Source organism: Gymnogyps californianus, chromosome 1 (genome assembly GCF_018139145.2).
Source record: "Gymnogyps californianus isolate 813 chromosome 1, ASM1813914v2, whole genome shotgun sequence".
Lineage (NCBI taxonomy): Eukaryota > Metazoa > Chordata > Aves > Accipitriformes > Cathartidae > Gymnogyps > Gymnogyps californianus.
The window spans coordinates 4,012,810-4,030,387 of NC_059471.1; the positions used below are offsets into that span (position 1 = coordinate 4,012,810).

Genomic DNA, 17,578 nt, shown 5'->3' on the forward strand with positions numbered 1-17,578 from the left:
GAGCTGCAGATCCTCAGCGCGTCCGGAATACGTTTGGGTTCAGTATGTGGATTCGGGAGCCAACAACCAAGTGAGAAAGGTTGGATCCTGATCCCCAGCAAAGAAAAAACAACATGAGAATGCAAAATATAGAGAGGGAATTAATTAGGGAGAGTATCTATTTTCACTAGCGGGACAGAATTAACTTCACAGCGAGACTTTGGCTACAGTGTCTAGAGGGGCTGGTCCAGAGCATGCTCAAGGGTTAGGAGAAATGCCACCGAGAAATAAAAAGGAGGAATTTACATACCTACTTTCTGGGTTTTTTTATAAGATCTATACTGCACGAACAATCTTCCATTTTCACAATTAAAATAACATAACTGAAAAAGGGGTGAACCAAAGTTGTTATCCTATTACAAATATCAGTCACCTACACATCAATACACCATAATGGAATAGAAGAACAAATAATTAAACGCTGAGTATTTAATCATAGCTTTTATTACATGAAAGCGAGACAATGGTTCATTTTCCAAGCCATGGACGGTTGAACGGTTAGAGCCAGCCCGCCGAAGTTCTCGGTACGGAATTAGCTCAGCAGATGCATCCTGCGACACGTCACCGCTGGAGAAATCCTCAGCGAACCGGGTAGAAATCCTCCAAAAGCTCTCCTATTTTTCTCTTTTCTACCAAAGGCAATGGGCAGAGTTGCGAAAACCTAATCAGCATTTGAGATGGATTCTGAAGATTTTTAATATTAAGTCTTAAGGTTAACAAAGCCACCAAAATCTGCTTTTTGCTACCAACGGCGAACTATTAGCTTGCTGCATAAACTAAACACTTATCTTCTTTTCCATACGGCTCTCCACAGATCCCTGTGAAGAGATCTCGATATTAACAGTTCTTTACTTCTACATATTCCTTCCAACACGGGACGATGCGGATCGCAATCCAACAGCCAGAGTCACCTAACTGTATTTTATTAGAAAATAGACAATTTTCACCAAAATTTGCCATTGCATTGCTGGGCTTAGTGACTGCATTTAGTAAAAGGCTGTTCTTCGCCAAGGCTCTCGGGCAGCAAGAGCCAACGGTGCTTCAGGTTTTCTGACATTTCTATTTATTCTTTTTTCACCTGCTCTGCTTATTTTCTGAATATTCATCGCACCGTTTTTAAATTGACATGCACTGCAATTTTACAAGAATAAACAGTAAAATCGTGATTTTACAAGAATAAAACCTGTCATTTCTAATTTTCATTACTTTATTTCTCCTTCACTGGCACAATTTTGGTCTATTCTTTTTTTTTTTTTTTTTGGCTCTGCCATTTTTATATTAAAATAAGCTTTTAGGAGGAAGAGTTGGTCATCAAGGCAGCTGACCGGCTCAACAAAAATATCTATTTTCATATCATAAAATCCTTAAGACTGTTGCAATTTAGATTGTGAATAAACAGGAAAGAGTTAGCAGTCAGTACAACTTGCTAGAAAAGAAGAGATGCTGCAAGCAGCCCAGCAACATCTTTACATACGTTAGCACTTATTAACCGGTACATTATGGCAGGCTGAGGTTTTTTTTTAAAATACCAACTTATACTACCTGCTGCCTTAAAGTCTTCCGGGTGCTGCCTGACGTACTCAAACAACTCTCTGTCCAGTTTGGCATGTATGTACTCCGTACGTTTAGCAAGGTAATAGCCAACAAACCAGCCCACGGTAGTGAACAGGATCTGGCGGTGAACGCCTGCAGCAGAAGGAGGAATGTCCCTCTGTCTCAGCCCATCTCCTGGCCCCAGGCGGGGCCCCCCGCTTTCCCCAGCCCCCCAAACACTTTGGCCCCACATGCCCCAGCTCCTCTCTCCCCACTTCGCCCCCGTGGTTGACCCCCCCAGGTCCCTACAGCACCCTCACCTACAGACCTCCCGTGGCCCCTGCCAGCCACCCAGAGAGGCCCCCCCTTTCCGCAGGGCTCGCTCCCCTTCCCGCCCCCCCATATCCCTCAGAGAGTCACCCCAAATCCCCTCCACCCCCATACGATGCCCCTCTCCCAGCCCCCTCCGATTACCTCCAATCTGCCCCCTGCTAACAGATCCTTCGCCTCAAGGCTCCCTCCCATTCACTCCTGCCCCTACAACCCTCACAGAGTCACCCCAAATCCCACGGAGCACCCCTTTCCCCCCTCAGCCCTTCCAGCCCCTCATCTCAGGGCCCCCTCCCCTTCCCCCTGCCCCTATATCCCTCACAGTCACCCCAAATGCCACATAGCCCCTTCCCCAGCCCCCCCCAATCCCCTCTGCCTCCCCATCCCCTCACCTCAGGGCTGCCTCCCCTTCCCCCTGCCCCTATATCCCTCACAGTCACCCCAAATCCCAAATACCCGCTTCCCAACCCCCTCTAAGCCCCCCAGCCCCTCTCCTCAGGGTCCCCTCCCCTTCACTCCCACCCCTATATCCCTCACAGTCACCCCAAATCCCAGATACTCCCCCACTCCCCTCTAACCCCCCCAGCCCCTCACTCCAGGGCTCTCCCTTTCCCCCTGCCCCTAATCCCTCAGTCACCCCAAATCCCACATACCCCCTTCCCCAGCGCCCCCCCCCCCAATCCCCTCTGCCTCCCCATCCCTTCACCTCAGGGCTGTCACCTCTTCCCCCCACCCCTACATCCCTCAGAGTGACCCCAAATCCCACATACCCCCTTCCCCAGCCCCCTCACCTCAGGGCTCCCCCCCACCCCCGGCCCCTCACCTCAGGGCTCCCCCCCATTCCCTCCCCTCAGCCCCGCCGCACCGGCTCGGATGACGGGGCGGTGGTTGAAGCCGTTGTCCAGCAGTGCCGCCAGCCAGCCAGCCAGCCCCAGCCAGACCGAGCCCTTGTTAACGAGGGGGGGCGGCGGCAGCGACCGCGACTCGTCCGGGAGGAACACCATGGCGGCCGTCCCGCCGAAGGTGACCGGGCGGAGCGGTACGGCGGAGCGCTCCCTCCGCCGCGCCCGCCGCCGCGCACTCGGGTTCCGCCGCTCTTCCCCGCTTTTAGTTATTTTACCAAAAAAAACCCCAAAAACCCAAAAAACCCCAAACCCCCAGCTCACAAACCGACCCTCTCCCCCAAGATCTGGCGGCTTTACCGGGGATCGGGTGGGGGGTTCCCGCAGTCCTGAGCCCTCTGGGTGAAGCGACTCAGCCCCACTGCCTGTGCAGCGCCAGGGAAGCCAGTCTGTAATTAAATTAGGGTTTTAAATTAAAGCCTAAAATCAAAACCAATTCCTTTTCAGAGCTCTTCCTGCCAGCAGATTAAAGACTAAGACCTACAGTGCTGTTGGTTTTTCTTTTTTAATTAATATAAAAATCACATTAAACCAGTTGCAACAGTACCAGGATTGACATAACCGTTAAAAAACCCACATTTGAACACAAATCAGGACACAGGTCCTAAAGGATTCCCAGCCTCTTTCCTAAAAATTTATTATTTAGCTTTTCGCCGCACAGGAGGAGGTTGGGCTGTCACCACTCCTTAGCGGGAGGTGCCGAAGTTGAGGCAGGAGTCCTTGGAGGATTTCAGCTCGACTTGGCAAAGGCGCTGCTGGAGAAGAGCACGGAGAAGAGCATGGAGAGGGGTTTTTTCGGGATATTACCATTCCCCTACGCAGGACGGCACCTATAGATGGATAAACGCAAGCATTGTGGATGCCTGACCCTGCCCAGAGCTTTGAGGCTCAGACCGAAGGTCGAATACGGGTGGAAGCAGCACCGAGGCACTGCCAGCAGTCACAGCAGCTAAAAAGAACGTGGCAAAGTAGCTGATGGAGTAGGAAAAGCAGAAACTATGAGAAAGTAATGAAAACTGAAGTGAAAAAGTCTGAAAATGAGCTTGCTGGCTGTGAAAAGTTTAAGTGTTCAAGCTGTTTGGTTACACAAATGGCCACAGTGACTCCTCCACTATCCACCCACTGTCTTAACCAGAGCCACGCTCTATTTTAACATCCAAAATATTCAAAGAACACAAAGAGCGTAACCATCCCACGGGCTGTCCCCTCTGAAGGGGGTCACGTTCTTCAACTAACATGGAAGAAAGTTCAAGAACTGCTGGGGGGGATACAAAAATAAAATCCCTCCCCTCTCCCCTTGCAGTTTCACGTGTCAGCGCTGGGCTCCAAACCAGACCCCAATTTCTAGAGCAAAAATCTTTTAAGGATGGTTACATGGGGTTTAAAAAAAAAAAAAAAAAAGTACAACGAAGAACTGCGTCGAGCTGTAGGCAACTGTCATCTCTAAGGATACATGACTCTGCAGAGGCAGAACATGACATACCTCTTCCTCAGTTTACTAGAGGAACTGCGGACACTTGGTCTTTTGTCGGGGTTGCAGACTTTTACCTGAATTGCAAATAAATATGATTATCCAGCCACATTGTCCGATACGTTTAATGGTGTTAAAAAAATTCCTCATTTCAGAAGCACGCCTCAATTTGGTAATCTGGTCTACAAAAATAAGTATTAGAAGAGCATTAAAACGTCTTTGCAAAGACTGTCTGAAAGAAGGAGATCAAAGGGACATGGACTTATTAAGCAACTAACGTAAAGCTTCAGATTTGGGTGTTCAAGAGTTTCACAAAGCACCTCAGGAGAAGTTTCCAGCTAGACACTTGTGTGAGTGTCCCTCAAAAAGTAGGGCTTAGACGCGAGATAAAAAAGCCACAAGAAATGCTCAAACCAAAAAATACCAAGTTTTTAATTTACATGTTCCACAGAAAGCAGTTACAACGCTCTCTTCTACACAGCAATGATCCCTTGTAATTTGCCACAGCGATTTTTATTCAAGTACAAACAGTAATGGGAAAGCCGGGCCAGGTTTTCCTTGGGACAGAAGCCTGAACCTCGTTAAGCTTCACAGTTTATCCGCGGCAAGTGGCATCTCACCGCGCCCCATGTTATTGTGACGAGCGCTTCTGATCAGAGGTATCCTCGTTGGGCAGTACAGAAGCGTTGGAAGAAAAACTCCCCTCGTGGCGATGGTACACGTATGCTGTGGCTTAGCAAGAGCTGTATGTCCTTGTGACAGCCCCTCACCGTGCCGGATAATCCCCTCAAAGGGATAACCTGGGACTGGTCCCAACACTGCGGCTTTACTCGGCCTTTTGTCTAAGAGAAATTCTCTCAGTCAAGACAGAGACGTAGAGTTTCAGCCAAGCGTACGTGACGCCCAGAGCACAGTATACGGAGGTCAGCAACAGAGGGACAAAAGGAAAGTGCGGTTTCCAGGGGGTCAGAGGAAATATAATCTCACAGAAGATTTCCAAAGGCACTAGTTGGACGAGGTAGATTGTTTCAAGCCAGTTAAGGAGAGGCCTCTCTCTCCTGTCAGAGGAATAAAAAAAAAAAAAGATAGTGTTAAAATACATGATGTTAACTAAAAATAACTATTCTGTTTTTCAGCTATCACTGGTGACCAGTGCAAAGAATATCCCCCCCTTAGTTCACAGTAAGGCTTTAAATAACAATTTAAAGAGTTTCAGTAGGAAAAAACCCAGTGTGATAAAGAGTACAGCTAATCTCCTCATGTGGCTTTTACACCAAGTTCCAAGATGCCTTGGAATCTAAGTAGAAATCTCATCAGCTGCTCTGCTTCATCTCACATCACTTCAGTGAACAACTGAACAGAGATCTTCATACACACACTTGTTCCACCAAAGCTGTTCTGTGTCCAAGGACTGGAAATGTCGGATTTATCTTAACCTCTTCCCCCTTCCCCCAAGCTTTCCGTAGGATGTACTACGAGCCAATCTCTCTTGCAAAGGACATTGGTGGTAGGGTTTTGACTGCAGGCAATTTACAGGGGAATTCATGTTCTTCTGGAAGGAATTTGTTTTGGAAAGTTAGGAACAAGAAACTTGCAAAAGCTCCATCTCTAGACAGAAACTAAGCTCCTGCAGAGGTTTTTAGTTAGAGCTCTTGAGACAGAATGATTGAATTCCGGAATACTAAGGGGGGAAAAAAGAGCAGTCTGGTTGAAAGAGGATCACCTACAAAAAGCAGGCGACTGAAGTACTGAATACAGGCTTCTAGCATTTCCGACATCCTTCATTACAGCTTGGTTTTGCCATGAAAAGTTTGGGAAATAGGAAAGTGGAGACTACAGGGGTTATGAGGACAAGCGCTATCTTTGGTCAAGTGCGTAAGAGATCAACTGTCTGTAAAACTACACAGGATGATTTGGGCAATTATATGTTCTGAGAACCAAGTGTTTGCAGGAGATTTGTTGACAAGTTACAGCTTGTAAAAGTATGTTATTTATAACCTGTCCCTTCCACACATTAAAATACTAAGTACTACTGCAAAAAAAAAAATCACAGTAGTATTTATAACTGCTGGCACAGATAAACAATCTCCAGGTAAGTCACTGCAAAAAGTGCTCCAATACTGAATTAAATCCTCACCAGCTACAGCATTACAACTTTGTGCTTTAACAGCGCATCAAGCAGGTGGGGATTTACAGCCTGCGGGGACTAACTGGGTAGCTGTCGCAATTCAAACATAACAAGGATGTGCTATAATAATCCTAACTTAAGCCTTGCCTCCTGAGAAGAGAACAGAGGCAGCAGCATCTTTGGACTAGTAACACTTCAATTTGATACTTCAGCATCAGTTTTCTGTGCTGTTTGCCCCTTATGACAACACTGTGCCCAGTGACAGAAGAAATGGTTTTGTTCCTGGCATTGGGAACAAATTTGTTTAATTACCTGAACAGTGATTTCAACGAAGAGAAGCTATAAACAGTAAACAGCAGCATAAGCAGTATTTTAATCGGAAGTTCTGCAATACAAGGAACATAACGTACTTTTAAAATTAATTATAAAAACCTTTTGCCATATAAATTGCAGTACCTTTAAATCCTACTAGTCACACTTGCATTGTCCAACTTAATTATTTTCTCCAAACAGAACTAAATGTTTTATTGCTTAGGACACCTAAAAATAAGCATAGATATTTACTAAAGCAAATGCCAAGCATTTGCAATATACTTACTGCAATTATCTATAAACATACTGAACACACTAATTATAATTACAATTTATGATAGCACTGCAAATAATATTTTCCTATTCAAAAGAAATCAGAAACCCCTGGGAAGCTTAAAACAAAAGTGACAGCCAAATCAATGCTATCTAGTTCTAGGTTGCACACTAGATAAAAAATTAAGTAATAGAGAAGGCAGAGGAAGTTTCTAATTTCTCAAGGCAGGAGCTTTGCTATTGCAAATAAGCAGCATTATCAGACCAAGAGAGTGCGAGTGCCTGGATTTGAACTCTCCCAGAAGGACGACAATCAATACAGTGTTATAGTGTTGTCGTAGCTATGATGGCGTAGGGTTTAAACGAAGCAAAGAGACCCTTGATTAATTGAAAGGGGAGGAAGGAAGGAAGGAACGAACAGCTTTTGGTCACAGAGACAAATCTGTCCCTATACGTACTGATTTAACTGATGCTGCTGCATGATTTTTTAGTTTAAGCACATTACTGAGAGCATGAAGTAGCAGTCAGCTGGAAAAATCAGCTGGAAAACAGCCTGCCAGGTTTGTGGTTTCAAATAGTCTTTATCACTTTCGCTTCACATGGTTATGTTAGACATGGGGAAGTTTCTAGAACTGTGGCAGAATGAGGGATAACAAATATTGACTATGCCAATTTCCCATATCTATTTCAACTTACAGCCTACATCTCTTCCACAGCTTTTTAAACCAATGTTTCTTTTCACTAGTTGGAGAGTTTGTATTTACGGCAACAGGCTGACATACAGCCTCCTGCAACTTTCAACTTATTACATAAAATAATCCAAGCCCATTACCTGCACATCACCTCTGGAAAAAGCCCCAAAGCAGTAAGATGAAAGCACAGAAAGAAGGAAAACACTTTACCTGGCGGCGTGAACAACAATGGAAAAAGTGAGAAATGCCCTGTAGTTGTCAGAATCAAGTAGATGCCAGCATCCTTCGCTCTCTGAACAGACAACAAGCTAAAAATGACAAGAATGTTATGCTTTTGTCTTTTAGCAAAGAAACTTAATTTCAGCAAAACGCTACACAATTCACTAGAGACCGAAGAACAGGTCAGAGTTTCATAGTACCCTAGTCCCTCCAAACACTGGGCCTGTGATGAAGCCTCCTGCTTCCAAACCACGTGGCCTCAGAGGTAAAAACACAGGAGAAAAAATCAGCCAGGAAACCCTCCCCCAGAAAACCACACACCCACTGGACACAAACATCCGAACAGCCTGGGGTTTTCTACAAATGGTCTTTTTCCTTCACCAGCTGGCTGCCAACGTTGTCATCCCTGCTTCGTCTCCTTCCTTTTGTTTTCCCAGTACTAATTCCCTCCCTCCCACAATTCTCACTTCAAGAGTTTAAACATCACTAAATCTTTCAACAAGGGAAATACAGTTTGTAGCAATACTGGTCAGGCAGCTTATGAACTATAGCCTCACTTCTACTCCAAGCAGGCATAAAGTCTTTTGGTAGACACTGCATATTGTTCTTGTTAAGCATAGTGCAGAAGGTCCCTTTCCTCAGTTGGCTCCTGAACAACCTACACAGCATTTTAAATACGAACCACAGCACTCACCAAGGCTTGAACTGCCCGGCAGCTAAAAGACTACAATATTTTTACATCTGTCCCTGCCAGAGCAGATCTCTAAACTTAACTATTCAGAGAGAAAAAGAACTAAATCAACTACAAATGCTTGCCAAGCTTGAGTATGACAGCAGTATCAAATGCTTCAAGCCAGGCAAGCCAATTAATTTTTCTCTTTAAAAGGCAAAGCCACAAGACACGCAACAAATAGGTCTTGGACTTTACGGGTGCAATGAAAATACTGCACAAATGCAGTAACAACAGCGGGGGAAACAAAAGGCTGAGAAAGCAGCCTGCTTTCGTCCATCATGTCACATAAGTGAAAGGTTTTATCAAGCCTGCTCCCAAGCTGTCACTAAGAAAAGGAGGCTTCAAGGGGAAGCTCAATGAATTCTTTCAAGAGCTGTGGGTCCACATGCAGCCTAAAGTCTGAACCCCATTCTTTCATAAGCATGGTTTGTTTTGGGTTTTGGGAGGGGTTTTTTTGCATTATTCTAACAGCAATCAAGCACCTGAATCAAAACACAGAGATTTTCTGTGTACTATGCATCTTAATACAACTCAGCATTCAAAGAGACACAAAAGAGTGTATGTAGTGGGAAGGCCTGTGTGTCAGACTCCTAAACTGATCGCTTAATCATCCCAACACCATACGCTTTTGTTCTTCCCATCGTCTGTAAGTTAGTACAAAGCTTTGCTGTGCCCCACAGAGCTGATACGGGAATCGGCTACTACCAGTAAAGCTCTGCTAAAAGCTTCTGTCAATGCAAACTATTGTAAAGTATAAGCCAGGGTTAGTATGTCATAAAAGATACTGTTTGTTTAACACCACACCAGTTTCCTACATATGCTATACTAGCATCAGCACATTCTATTGCAAAGGCAGCCACATTTTATTGTGCCTGAAATTAATTTACTTGAAGTGCACTAAAACTTTACAGCTTAAGGCATTCTATAAACATGTTCATTTTCTGAAATACACTGAAAACAAGGCGATCCTCTTTGAGGATTCCTCAACAAGCGGCTGCAGGTTCAGTTTGGCCAACTACTACGTACAAAATTCACTTACCTTAAAGGCAGAATAGCAAGGAGTATTGCTTTTTCGTGCACGTGCCAGCCAAACATGAAGGAGCTCAACGCACAAAGAACAAGGCACTGCAGAAAGCCTCTGGGCCCTTGAGGTTTAAACCAAAGACAGAAAACAGAGGGCTAGAAACAACAGGCAAAAACAGGACTTCAGTGAAAAGTTTGGCAATCCTGAACACAAGCCATTGTCCAATGAGATTTTTTTCAATGTTAATAAACACCATTGCATCCTGGTTGTGCTTTTGTGGCACAAGCATTATATAGCACTGGAGGAATCGTATCTATCTGGATGTAGGAGTAGAGCTCTAAGGACTTCATCAGTATAACAGGAGGGAAAAGGTAGACTGAAAGACGACAGCCAACTCCCTGTTATTTGTGTTGCAAGGTCTCTGAATCTAAGCCACTCAACTCATTTTATCGAAGTTACTACATAAAGGTGTTGAAACAAAGATTTCCAGTTAAAAGCTAGTTGCTCATTAGAGTGAAGAAGACTCTGTATCCAGGTAATTACTTATTGAACCTTCAATTCTTTGCTTGTCACCCGAAGAACATTACGCTTACCTGTAGCTCATGCTGTAGGGAACACCGTAAGCTGCCCAAACAGTTCCATCAGTATCTCTACTCACATCCTAGTTCAACTGACTTTTATCACAAAAGGTTACTACTAGCTTAGCATGCAGAGTGGTTTTGATCCAAGATTGCTTTTAATCTCTTAACTGTTCTAGAGCTGACACAGGCCATAATTTTAGCCACACTTGAAGAAAGTAATATTGTATATCAAGAAAGATATTAATTCCACATTTCTCCTAATAATTGTTTTTATTTTTGTTTTTAAAGAAAACTTATTTGCTGCCCTGGAATGAAAATTCATGTGAAGTGCATGCTAATCAAATAAAATCTACGGGGGACAAAACACATCAAGTTTCCAAAAAATATTATTTGTTCTTACCAATATAGATATGAAAGTACAGATTAACGTTGCCAGTGGAGTCACAGAAGGGAGGACAGTATGCTGAAATTCTTGAACCAGCCCTCCTGTCATTGAGGCTTTAGGAATTTTTGTGGGATCAAGAAAATTACACTTTAAACCTAAAAACAAAACATAAAAAAGCACAAACTGATAAATGTTAATGAAGAAAATGAAGTAGCTGAACTAAATACATGGCCAAGTCTTTTCTTTTTTGAAAGGCTAGCAGAGAGGAATGATTGATTTCTGACCTACTGCTGGAAACCTATCAAGCACTGGATTAGGTAGACAATCAGGTGATTTAAGGCAATCTGAAAATGTAATTTATTACCTGCATTTCAAATGAGGAAGGAAGACTAAAATCCAGAGAGCTCTATCTGCATTTAGGCACCATATAGTAAGATTAGCATACTGTACCAAAAATTGTTAGTGCTTTATCCATGGCATTGTACAAAGCCCAGAAGTTAGGGGCCCAATAAGCATGGCAGAGGCCTCTCTTGAAAGGAAAAAGTCGTGAAATGACTTGAGGCAGCTGTCCCTACAGAAAACAAAAAAGAAGAAAGAAATGGCCTCTTGAGATGAGGCATGGTTTATATTTTTATAACACAATTTTCTAACAGTTCAGGGGAATAACAGGTGAAAAAGGGGTTATTACCAATACTATGAAGGGGCCCAATGAAAGAGCAGAAACAAGACAGACAATCAATCCCAGAAGAGTTACATGAAGCAAGCTGAAACTTCTCCACTTCAGCGATCCATCTACAAGAAGATTATGAAAACAGTTACTGTTACAAGTGGAGAGGGAGACAAAACATTCCACACTAATAGCGAATTGCTAGCACCTATCTAAAAGAAGCACATAGCCTTTTACGTTAATACATTCAGCTGCTTCCTTCAAGAGTTAGTTTGCATTTACTTTTTCCACATTGCATCTCCTCCATTATACAAACTTTCAGTATTTTCTCTTTCAAGAGAAGCACCTTCTCTGTTAATGTGAGGAATATCAAGCATGTTTTTCAGTGCTAAGAAGTGGAGAGCAACGCAAAGGATGACTTTGAAATAGGTTCTGATACTATCTAATTGTTTCATATCCAGAATAATTCTTATGGCTTCAAACTGCCATCTGCAGTTTGTTCATGTTGGTTTTTCTTAATAAAGAACTCCCTAGAAACATGAATTTTACATAAATAAATAAATTTCAAAGATCTTTAAAGATCTTACCAACTCTGCTACCCAAGCAGAATTTTCATTTGACCCACAGCCATTTCATTCCAATGGTATCTGCATGTCTTGAGTCTTCCCCAGACCCCACTAATTAACACAATCCCCCAAAAGTGAGCGAGGAAAAACCCATCCTACCTGCGTTATTTGCAGTAAAACAATAGGATCGCAGCAAGTAAATGCCATATGCTGGGGCCACATACATGTAGATGTGTTTGAAATGCAGAAGAACAGCAAAAAGAAGAGCGCCCTCCAAGTATCTTTTCTAAAGGAAAAACAAAACAAAACCCAAGCTTTTCCACTTGTTCTCCCTTTGTACTAACTTTTAATAGTCCTCTATTGTACTCCTAAGGTGACAGAACATTTATCATAGGCATAAAAACAAACGAGTATTTACTTCAAATTACAAACTCAGTAGTGCTATGCACAACAGGTATGGAGGAGGAAACCACATTGCCACATGATACTTGGAAAACTGGGATAGGCCTCACCTCCCCACAGATTCAGAGGTACGTTTTCTAAGGACTGGTGACTTAGAAGAAGGGAAGATGGCAGGAAACCATGCCATGTTGCTGAGGTGTAACACAGGATTTAGAGCTCTCATAGGGAACTGCAATGCTGCAGCATCAGCAAGCTATTAGGGTGAGTTTCAAGTACTCCTCTTGCCCTCAAACTAAACAAAGAATTAGACATCCAGCTTCGCACCCCTCAACTTCGAGCTGCTCTCAATACCTTCAATATGAGCAGCTCAATAAAGCTAATTAATGCACCTAAAATACATACGGCGACACACAAAAGAGCCACTCAAGTTTACCTGGCATAGTCGGGCAACAGAAAGAAGCATCAGCCCAAACAGAAAGCCGTTGTACTGGAAGTGAATATCTGACCTTGAGTCAAGAAAGGAATAAAGCAAGCTTTCTCTACTATTATCAGTCTTCTGGTGAAGACCCAAACTTATAAACAATAAATTCAAATTAAAACGGAACTTAATCAAGAAAGTAACCTTAAATTAACTCCATATAGACATGAAATCATTACTTAACCATACCCATAAGCACAGACACAAAATCTACTAATACTAGTACATCATGTTGATGAAACGAAGCATAACAATCTGACCACATATATATCATGGAATTTATATAAGCCAAAACAAATAAAAGGTCAATTCTCCACTTTTTGAATTTTTAAATATTAGTTTCTGCCTTGCATTGGTTAATGGAAGGAGACGGCAGCCCTCACTTACCACCTACCACCTGTAAGCAGGCAACTGAAACAAGGACTGGGACAGACAAAACTAGTTCTTCCTATAAAAGAATTACTGTTGTTTTCCCCCTTCTGTTCCCTCCTCAGCTAGATCAATGCACATTATGTCAAGACTGATTCACAATAATTGGACTTTCTAGAGTTATTTTTATATCCTCTTTAAAAAACCTTGCTAATTCTCACATAACATTAACCAATTGAATACAGTCTGAACATAAAGCACTTGTAAGATTTTCCTTGTCATAGGACAAACTTAGAACCACACCCAGAAAAAAGAGGTTCCCTGCTAATACTTCTGTAGGCAGGCGGAGGAAGAGCAGCCAGCAGGAACAGGCACGCTGCTGCCAGACTCATCCTCCTGCAGTTCTGGCAAATCAGACCAAAAACTGAACAATTTCCACTTTGCCAAATAATAATTCTAATGAAAACATGAAGTTACTCAACTAACCCCAGAAACACAAACAGTAGTGTTACTTGCTGTGATAGTAATAATAATATTCATGGCTTTGTACCACATGCTGTAACAGGTTGTTAAAAAAAACCCAAAAAACAAAATACAAACAACCCGCAAAGGTTTGAAAGGATACGATCCACAATTAACAACCCAAAATTCCACAAGAGCAGAACGGCAAGAATAAATGTTGGTTTTTCCAGGATATCCTTTGCAGCTCGTTTTCCATTTACACATCTGCAGCACCTGAACAAGAGTAGAAGAAACAGAAGTCTTAATTGAAACAGCCAACAAAAATGTTGTTGCTTTTAGGAGTTGAGAAGTGCACTTAACCTGAAGAAAACTATTTTATTAGGATGGAAGGCAATGATAAAATTCTTGCTAAATTCATCAAGAGAAGACAGTGTCATGAATAAAGCTTAGTAAAAAAAGGATTTTAAATTTCAATAGCTGTAGTATGTTCCAAATGCTAAAGCTTATGTTAAGTAACTTAGTTTCAGGTTCAAGTCTCACCTTCAGTAATAACCCTATAGTTGTCATAACCTGTTTGCTTCTCATGAATGAACAACGTATTGCTACATCTGGAGACAATGTACCAAGTTGTATTTAAGACCCTCAGTTGGCCATTAACCTCTTCCTGGCTCCCCCCCAATATTATGAGCTATTTCTGTTGGTTAAAAACATCTTATTACTTCTCAGTGTGAAGCCATATGGTCCATATTGTTTTTGAAGGTAAGGTTAGATCAGATTAAAAAGTTTTGGATGATTTGTGTTGAAATACTATTAGTACAGCCATTTTAAGAAAGCCAGCTCATTCGTACATGTTTGAGTGAAAACAATAAAAAGAAAAAAGGTCACAATGCAAAGCTAGCCCGTTTCAAAGAAAGAAAGTAAATAAAGGAGCTTAGGTAGCGCTCCAATACAACAGAGAACTTTCTACCAAGATTTTGAGCAGATAGAATAAAATGAGGGAAGACTGTTACAGGCAAATCGTTAAGGTAGGCAACATATTTCTCAAAAAATCTCCCCCCCACACTCCTTAGGTGTAAGATAAACACTTCTTCACAAAGTCAGGGCACACTGAAAACATACAATCTTAATATTGTTAAATTAGACTTGGAATAATCAGTTCATCATCAAGAATACCAAAAACACTGGAGCGGCTTCGCCTATTTGATGATACTGGCATTTTGTCACAGGTTTCCTTTATAATTCTACTCTACAAGAACAGCATAATAAGAAAAGTAACAGGAAGAGTTGAGTGCATGCAAGCTGTCCTGCAACTCCTACAAAATGAACCCAGAAACAGAAACAAAACACCTATAACATGTGAAACAGCAGCTAATGTTTGAATGCGTACAAATCTGATCACATGTACAGCAATAGCATCTCCAAGAACAGATTATCTTGTGTTTAGCAGCATGTTCCAAATTTGTCCTTGAACAGGTTAAAGCACCTTTGATATTTCCATGCATTTACAAGCTTATGTGTATGAATAATTATTTGTTGTTACTCCAGAAAAAGCCCATATATTAAAGACGACCCACTGTCCCTAAAATTAGAACATTAAGACTTACTCACGAACTGCATATATGAAAAGGATATCTGTAAAGATGACAGAAAATCTTTGGAAGAAGATGGTTGCACGACTGGTGTAATTTAGATTTTCGATAACCAACATCTTGGGGTCAAAGTACTTGGCAACGTGCGAAAGCGCATATTCAAACCAGGCAAAAAATGGTGGATAATCCAGGGTCCATTCTGAAGTTGCCTAAAGACAAAAATAAGATTAGTTTAACACAATGCATGCTGTTTACAGTCCTTCAGGTACAGTTCATCACAGCAAATCAGCTGATATATTTTATCTCAGTAGCCTCTATTTAACAGAAACTACTTCACAATAAAGTAGCCAGCTGTATGGTGCTGAGCATGATTAGAGCTATTCTGCAGTACTGGTAGAGGGAAGGGACGTCTCGATTAATAGAAAGAGATTAAACAACATTTTGTGTATCTGCACCTAACCAATATATAACTGTCTGTTCTTTATATATCAACTTACAGTATATAGGGCCAATATTAAAAAATCTCAATAAAATAGCTCACAGTGAATATTGGTCTACATTAGAGGAATCACCAGCACAGTCAGCCTTGTTACAGTCTCAAAATTATTTTTACTCATTAGTCAACAAGTCTTAATTTTAATAAGACCTTACCAAGATCAAATAGTATTATCTGATCTTTTCCCATATGGACCGTTATTATGCCCTGACCAACAATTAACTCCTTAGCTGTGGAAACAGGAGAGGAGGACGAGAGCAGGTTGGGATGGGGTACATTTGTCAGCATGCGTGTTCCCAAATGCTTGTCTTATGCTGCTGAAAGGCATCCTGTGCTTTGGCACTGGGATCACACTGGCATCTGCAGGAATTTGTTTTACAGTATTGGATCAGCCTGTCAGAAAGTTCTGAGCTGCACTAATCATTTACTCCTGGATACCAAGTTCCCAGACACTTATGTGGAGGAATACTACAGACTATGATATTTACCTCAGAACTCAACGAGATATTGTGAGATATAGATTAAAACCCAATTGTGTAGGCTGAGTGTATCATCAACTTAAAGGTGATTCATCTAGATTAAAATCGATGCATGCTAGTAGCGCACCAGCTGAGGCTCAAAACTTTAATATAGTGATTGATTTCATAATGTATACACCCATTTATACGATTCATTCTTTATCATGATAACTGTGTATCATTAATGACAAGAGCAAAGAGAGCAGCAATTTAAGACTACCATGCAACTTGCTCCTGTGTTACACAGCCTTTCTAATAACCCGTGTGCCTTAACTGTCTTTTCTATTTTGCCTTCATAAGTACTAGCAGCTTCCCCAAGCAATTCTCGTTTTTTAACTAAATGCTACACAGGGCCAACAAATCGTGACTGGTATGTTTCTGAACCACTGCTATACAGCTGCTATACATCAGTATCCATGACATATACTTTCTGCGTATAAAAGGCTTTCTCCTCTAGCATTCACATAGGCTGACATACCCAAGATGCCTATAATTTATACACAGCTAAAAAACCCCAAACACATACTTACTTCATAGTACCACTGAGAGAGGGGTAAGTTGTGAGTGATGGCAAGCCAATTCCTATGTACTTCAAAATCTGTGGAATAACTGCAGAAGGTTTATATTAAGAGTCACATACTTAAAGGAAAAGCATTTCAGAGCACACCACCACAGGCAGATAAGAAGGAAGCCTACACTGATCAGCTCTAGGGCAGCTTCCAAGACTTTGATCAAGTAACTCAAACAGTAACAAAGATGCTGCATGAACTCTGTGCCAAGGACATATACAGGTGACTATAGGACAAGAACTATTTATAGCTCGGCCTTTTCTGACATTTAATGCCAAAATTCCAGGTTCTGACTGACTTTTTAATAGCAATTCGATTCCCCCCCCCCAAGAAAAAAAGCTACAGTGCCTTTTAAAGTCAAAAAGCGTTAATGTTTTAAAGCCGCCCCCGCTCCTCCGAACAACAGCCAGGCAGAATCGGCTGTAAGCGCCTTCAAACACAAAAGCAAAGCTATTTCACACCGCCGAGAGGACGAGGAGGCAGCACCACCCCACCCCTCACAAGCATCCGAAGGGAAGAAGGACCTTCAGGACATCAGGGCCCCCTCAGGAACCGCGGCACCACGCCGGCCCGCCGCCCCCTCCCCACCCCCGGCCACCCTGAGGGGCAGTGGAAGCCAAACCGCCGCCCCGGGGGGCTGACAGGCCGTGCCGGTCCCCCCCCACCCCCCGGGAAGCTCCTTACTACGCGGGGATGAGGAGGCACTTGAGGAAGGACACGCCGAGCGCCAGGGCGCGGAACCAGCTCCGGCCGCCCGCCGCCATGGCACGCCCCGCGCTGACAGAACGATCACGCATGCGCTGTAGCCAGCGGCGGCTGCGGCGGCCCGCCGGCACTGTT

The 17,578-nt window shown here is 42.7% G+C and overlaps 2 protein-coding genes across 2 annotated transcripts; both read right to left on the reverse strand.

Annotated features, from left to right (window-relative positions):
• Nucleotides 1-465: 465 nt before the first annotated feature.
• NDUFC2 (NADH:ubiquinone oxidoreductase subunit C2) lies at nt 466-2,909 on the reverse strand. Its single transcript, XM_050909465.1, has 3 exons — nt 2,768-2,909; nt 1,582-1,725; nt 466-668 (listed from the first exon to the last, which is right to left on the reverse strand). Exons 1-3 carry the CDS (start codon nt 2,904-2,906, stop codon nt 619-621), a joined length of 333 nt encoding a protein of 110 aa, XP_050765422.1. The 5' UTR covers nt 2,907-2,909; the 3' UTR covers nt 466-618.
• Nucleotides 2,910-4,683: 1,774 nt separating this feature from the next.
• Nucleotides 4,684-17,514, reverse strand: ALG8 (ALG8 alpha-1,3-glucosyltransferase). The gene is made up of 13 exons (XM_050904920.1): nt 17,423-17,514; nt 16,700-16,778; nt 15,171-15,364; nt 13,730-13,839; nt 12,691-12,758; nt 12,015-12,141; nt 11,311-11,414; nt 11,073-11,193; nt 10,638-10,777; nt 9,672-9,811; nt 7,891-7,988; nt 6,716-6,788; nt 4,684-5,333 (listed from the first exon to the last, which is right to left on the reverse strand). The coding sequence occupies exons 1-13, from the start codon at nt 17,500-17,502 to the stop codon at nt 5,102-5,104; spliced, it is 1,566 nt and encodes a 521-aa protein (XP_050760877.1). The 5' UTR covers nt 17,503-17,514; the 3' UTR covers nt 4,684-5,101.
• Nucleotides 17,515-17,578: the final 64 nt, after the last annotated feature.

Coding starts and splice junctions, on each gene's coding strand:
- NDUFC2 (XM_050909465.1), bottom strand. CDS start 2,906: ATGGTGTTCCTCCCGGACGAGTCGCGGTCGCTGCCGCCGCCCCCCCTC. Junction 1,726..2,767: donor CCGCCCCGTCATCCGAGCCG/GTGCGGCGGGGC, acceptor CTTCTGCTGCAG/GCGTTCACCGCCAGATCCTG. Junction 669..1,581: donor GGAAGACTTTAAGGCAGCAG/GTAGTATAAGTT, acceptor TGCCTTTGGTAG/AAAAGAGAAAAATAGGAGAG.
- ALG8 (XM_050904920.1), bottom strand. CDS start 17,502: ATGGCGGCGGGCGGCCGGAGCTGGTTCCGCGCCCTGGCGCTCGGCGTG. Junction 15,365..16,699: donor TCTCTCAGTGGTACTATGAA/GTAAGTATGTGT, acceptor TTTTGTCTTTAG/GCAACTTCAGAATGGACCCT. Junction 12,142..12,690: donor CTGTTGCCCGACTATGCCAG/GTAAACTTGAGT, acceptor TTTTTCCTTTAG/AAAAGATACTTGGAGGGCGC.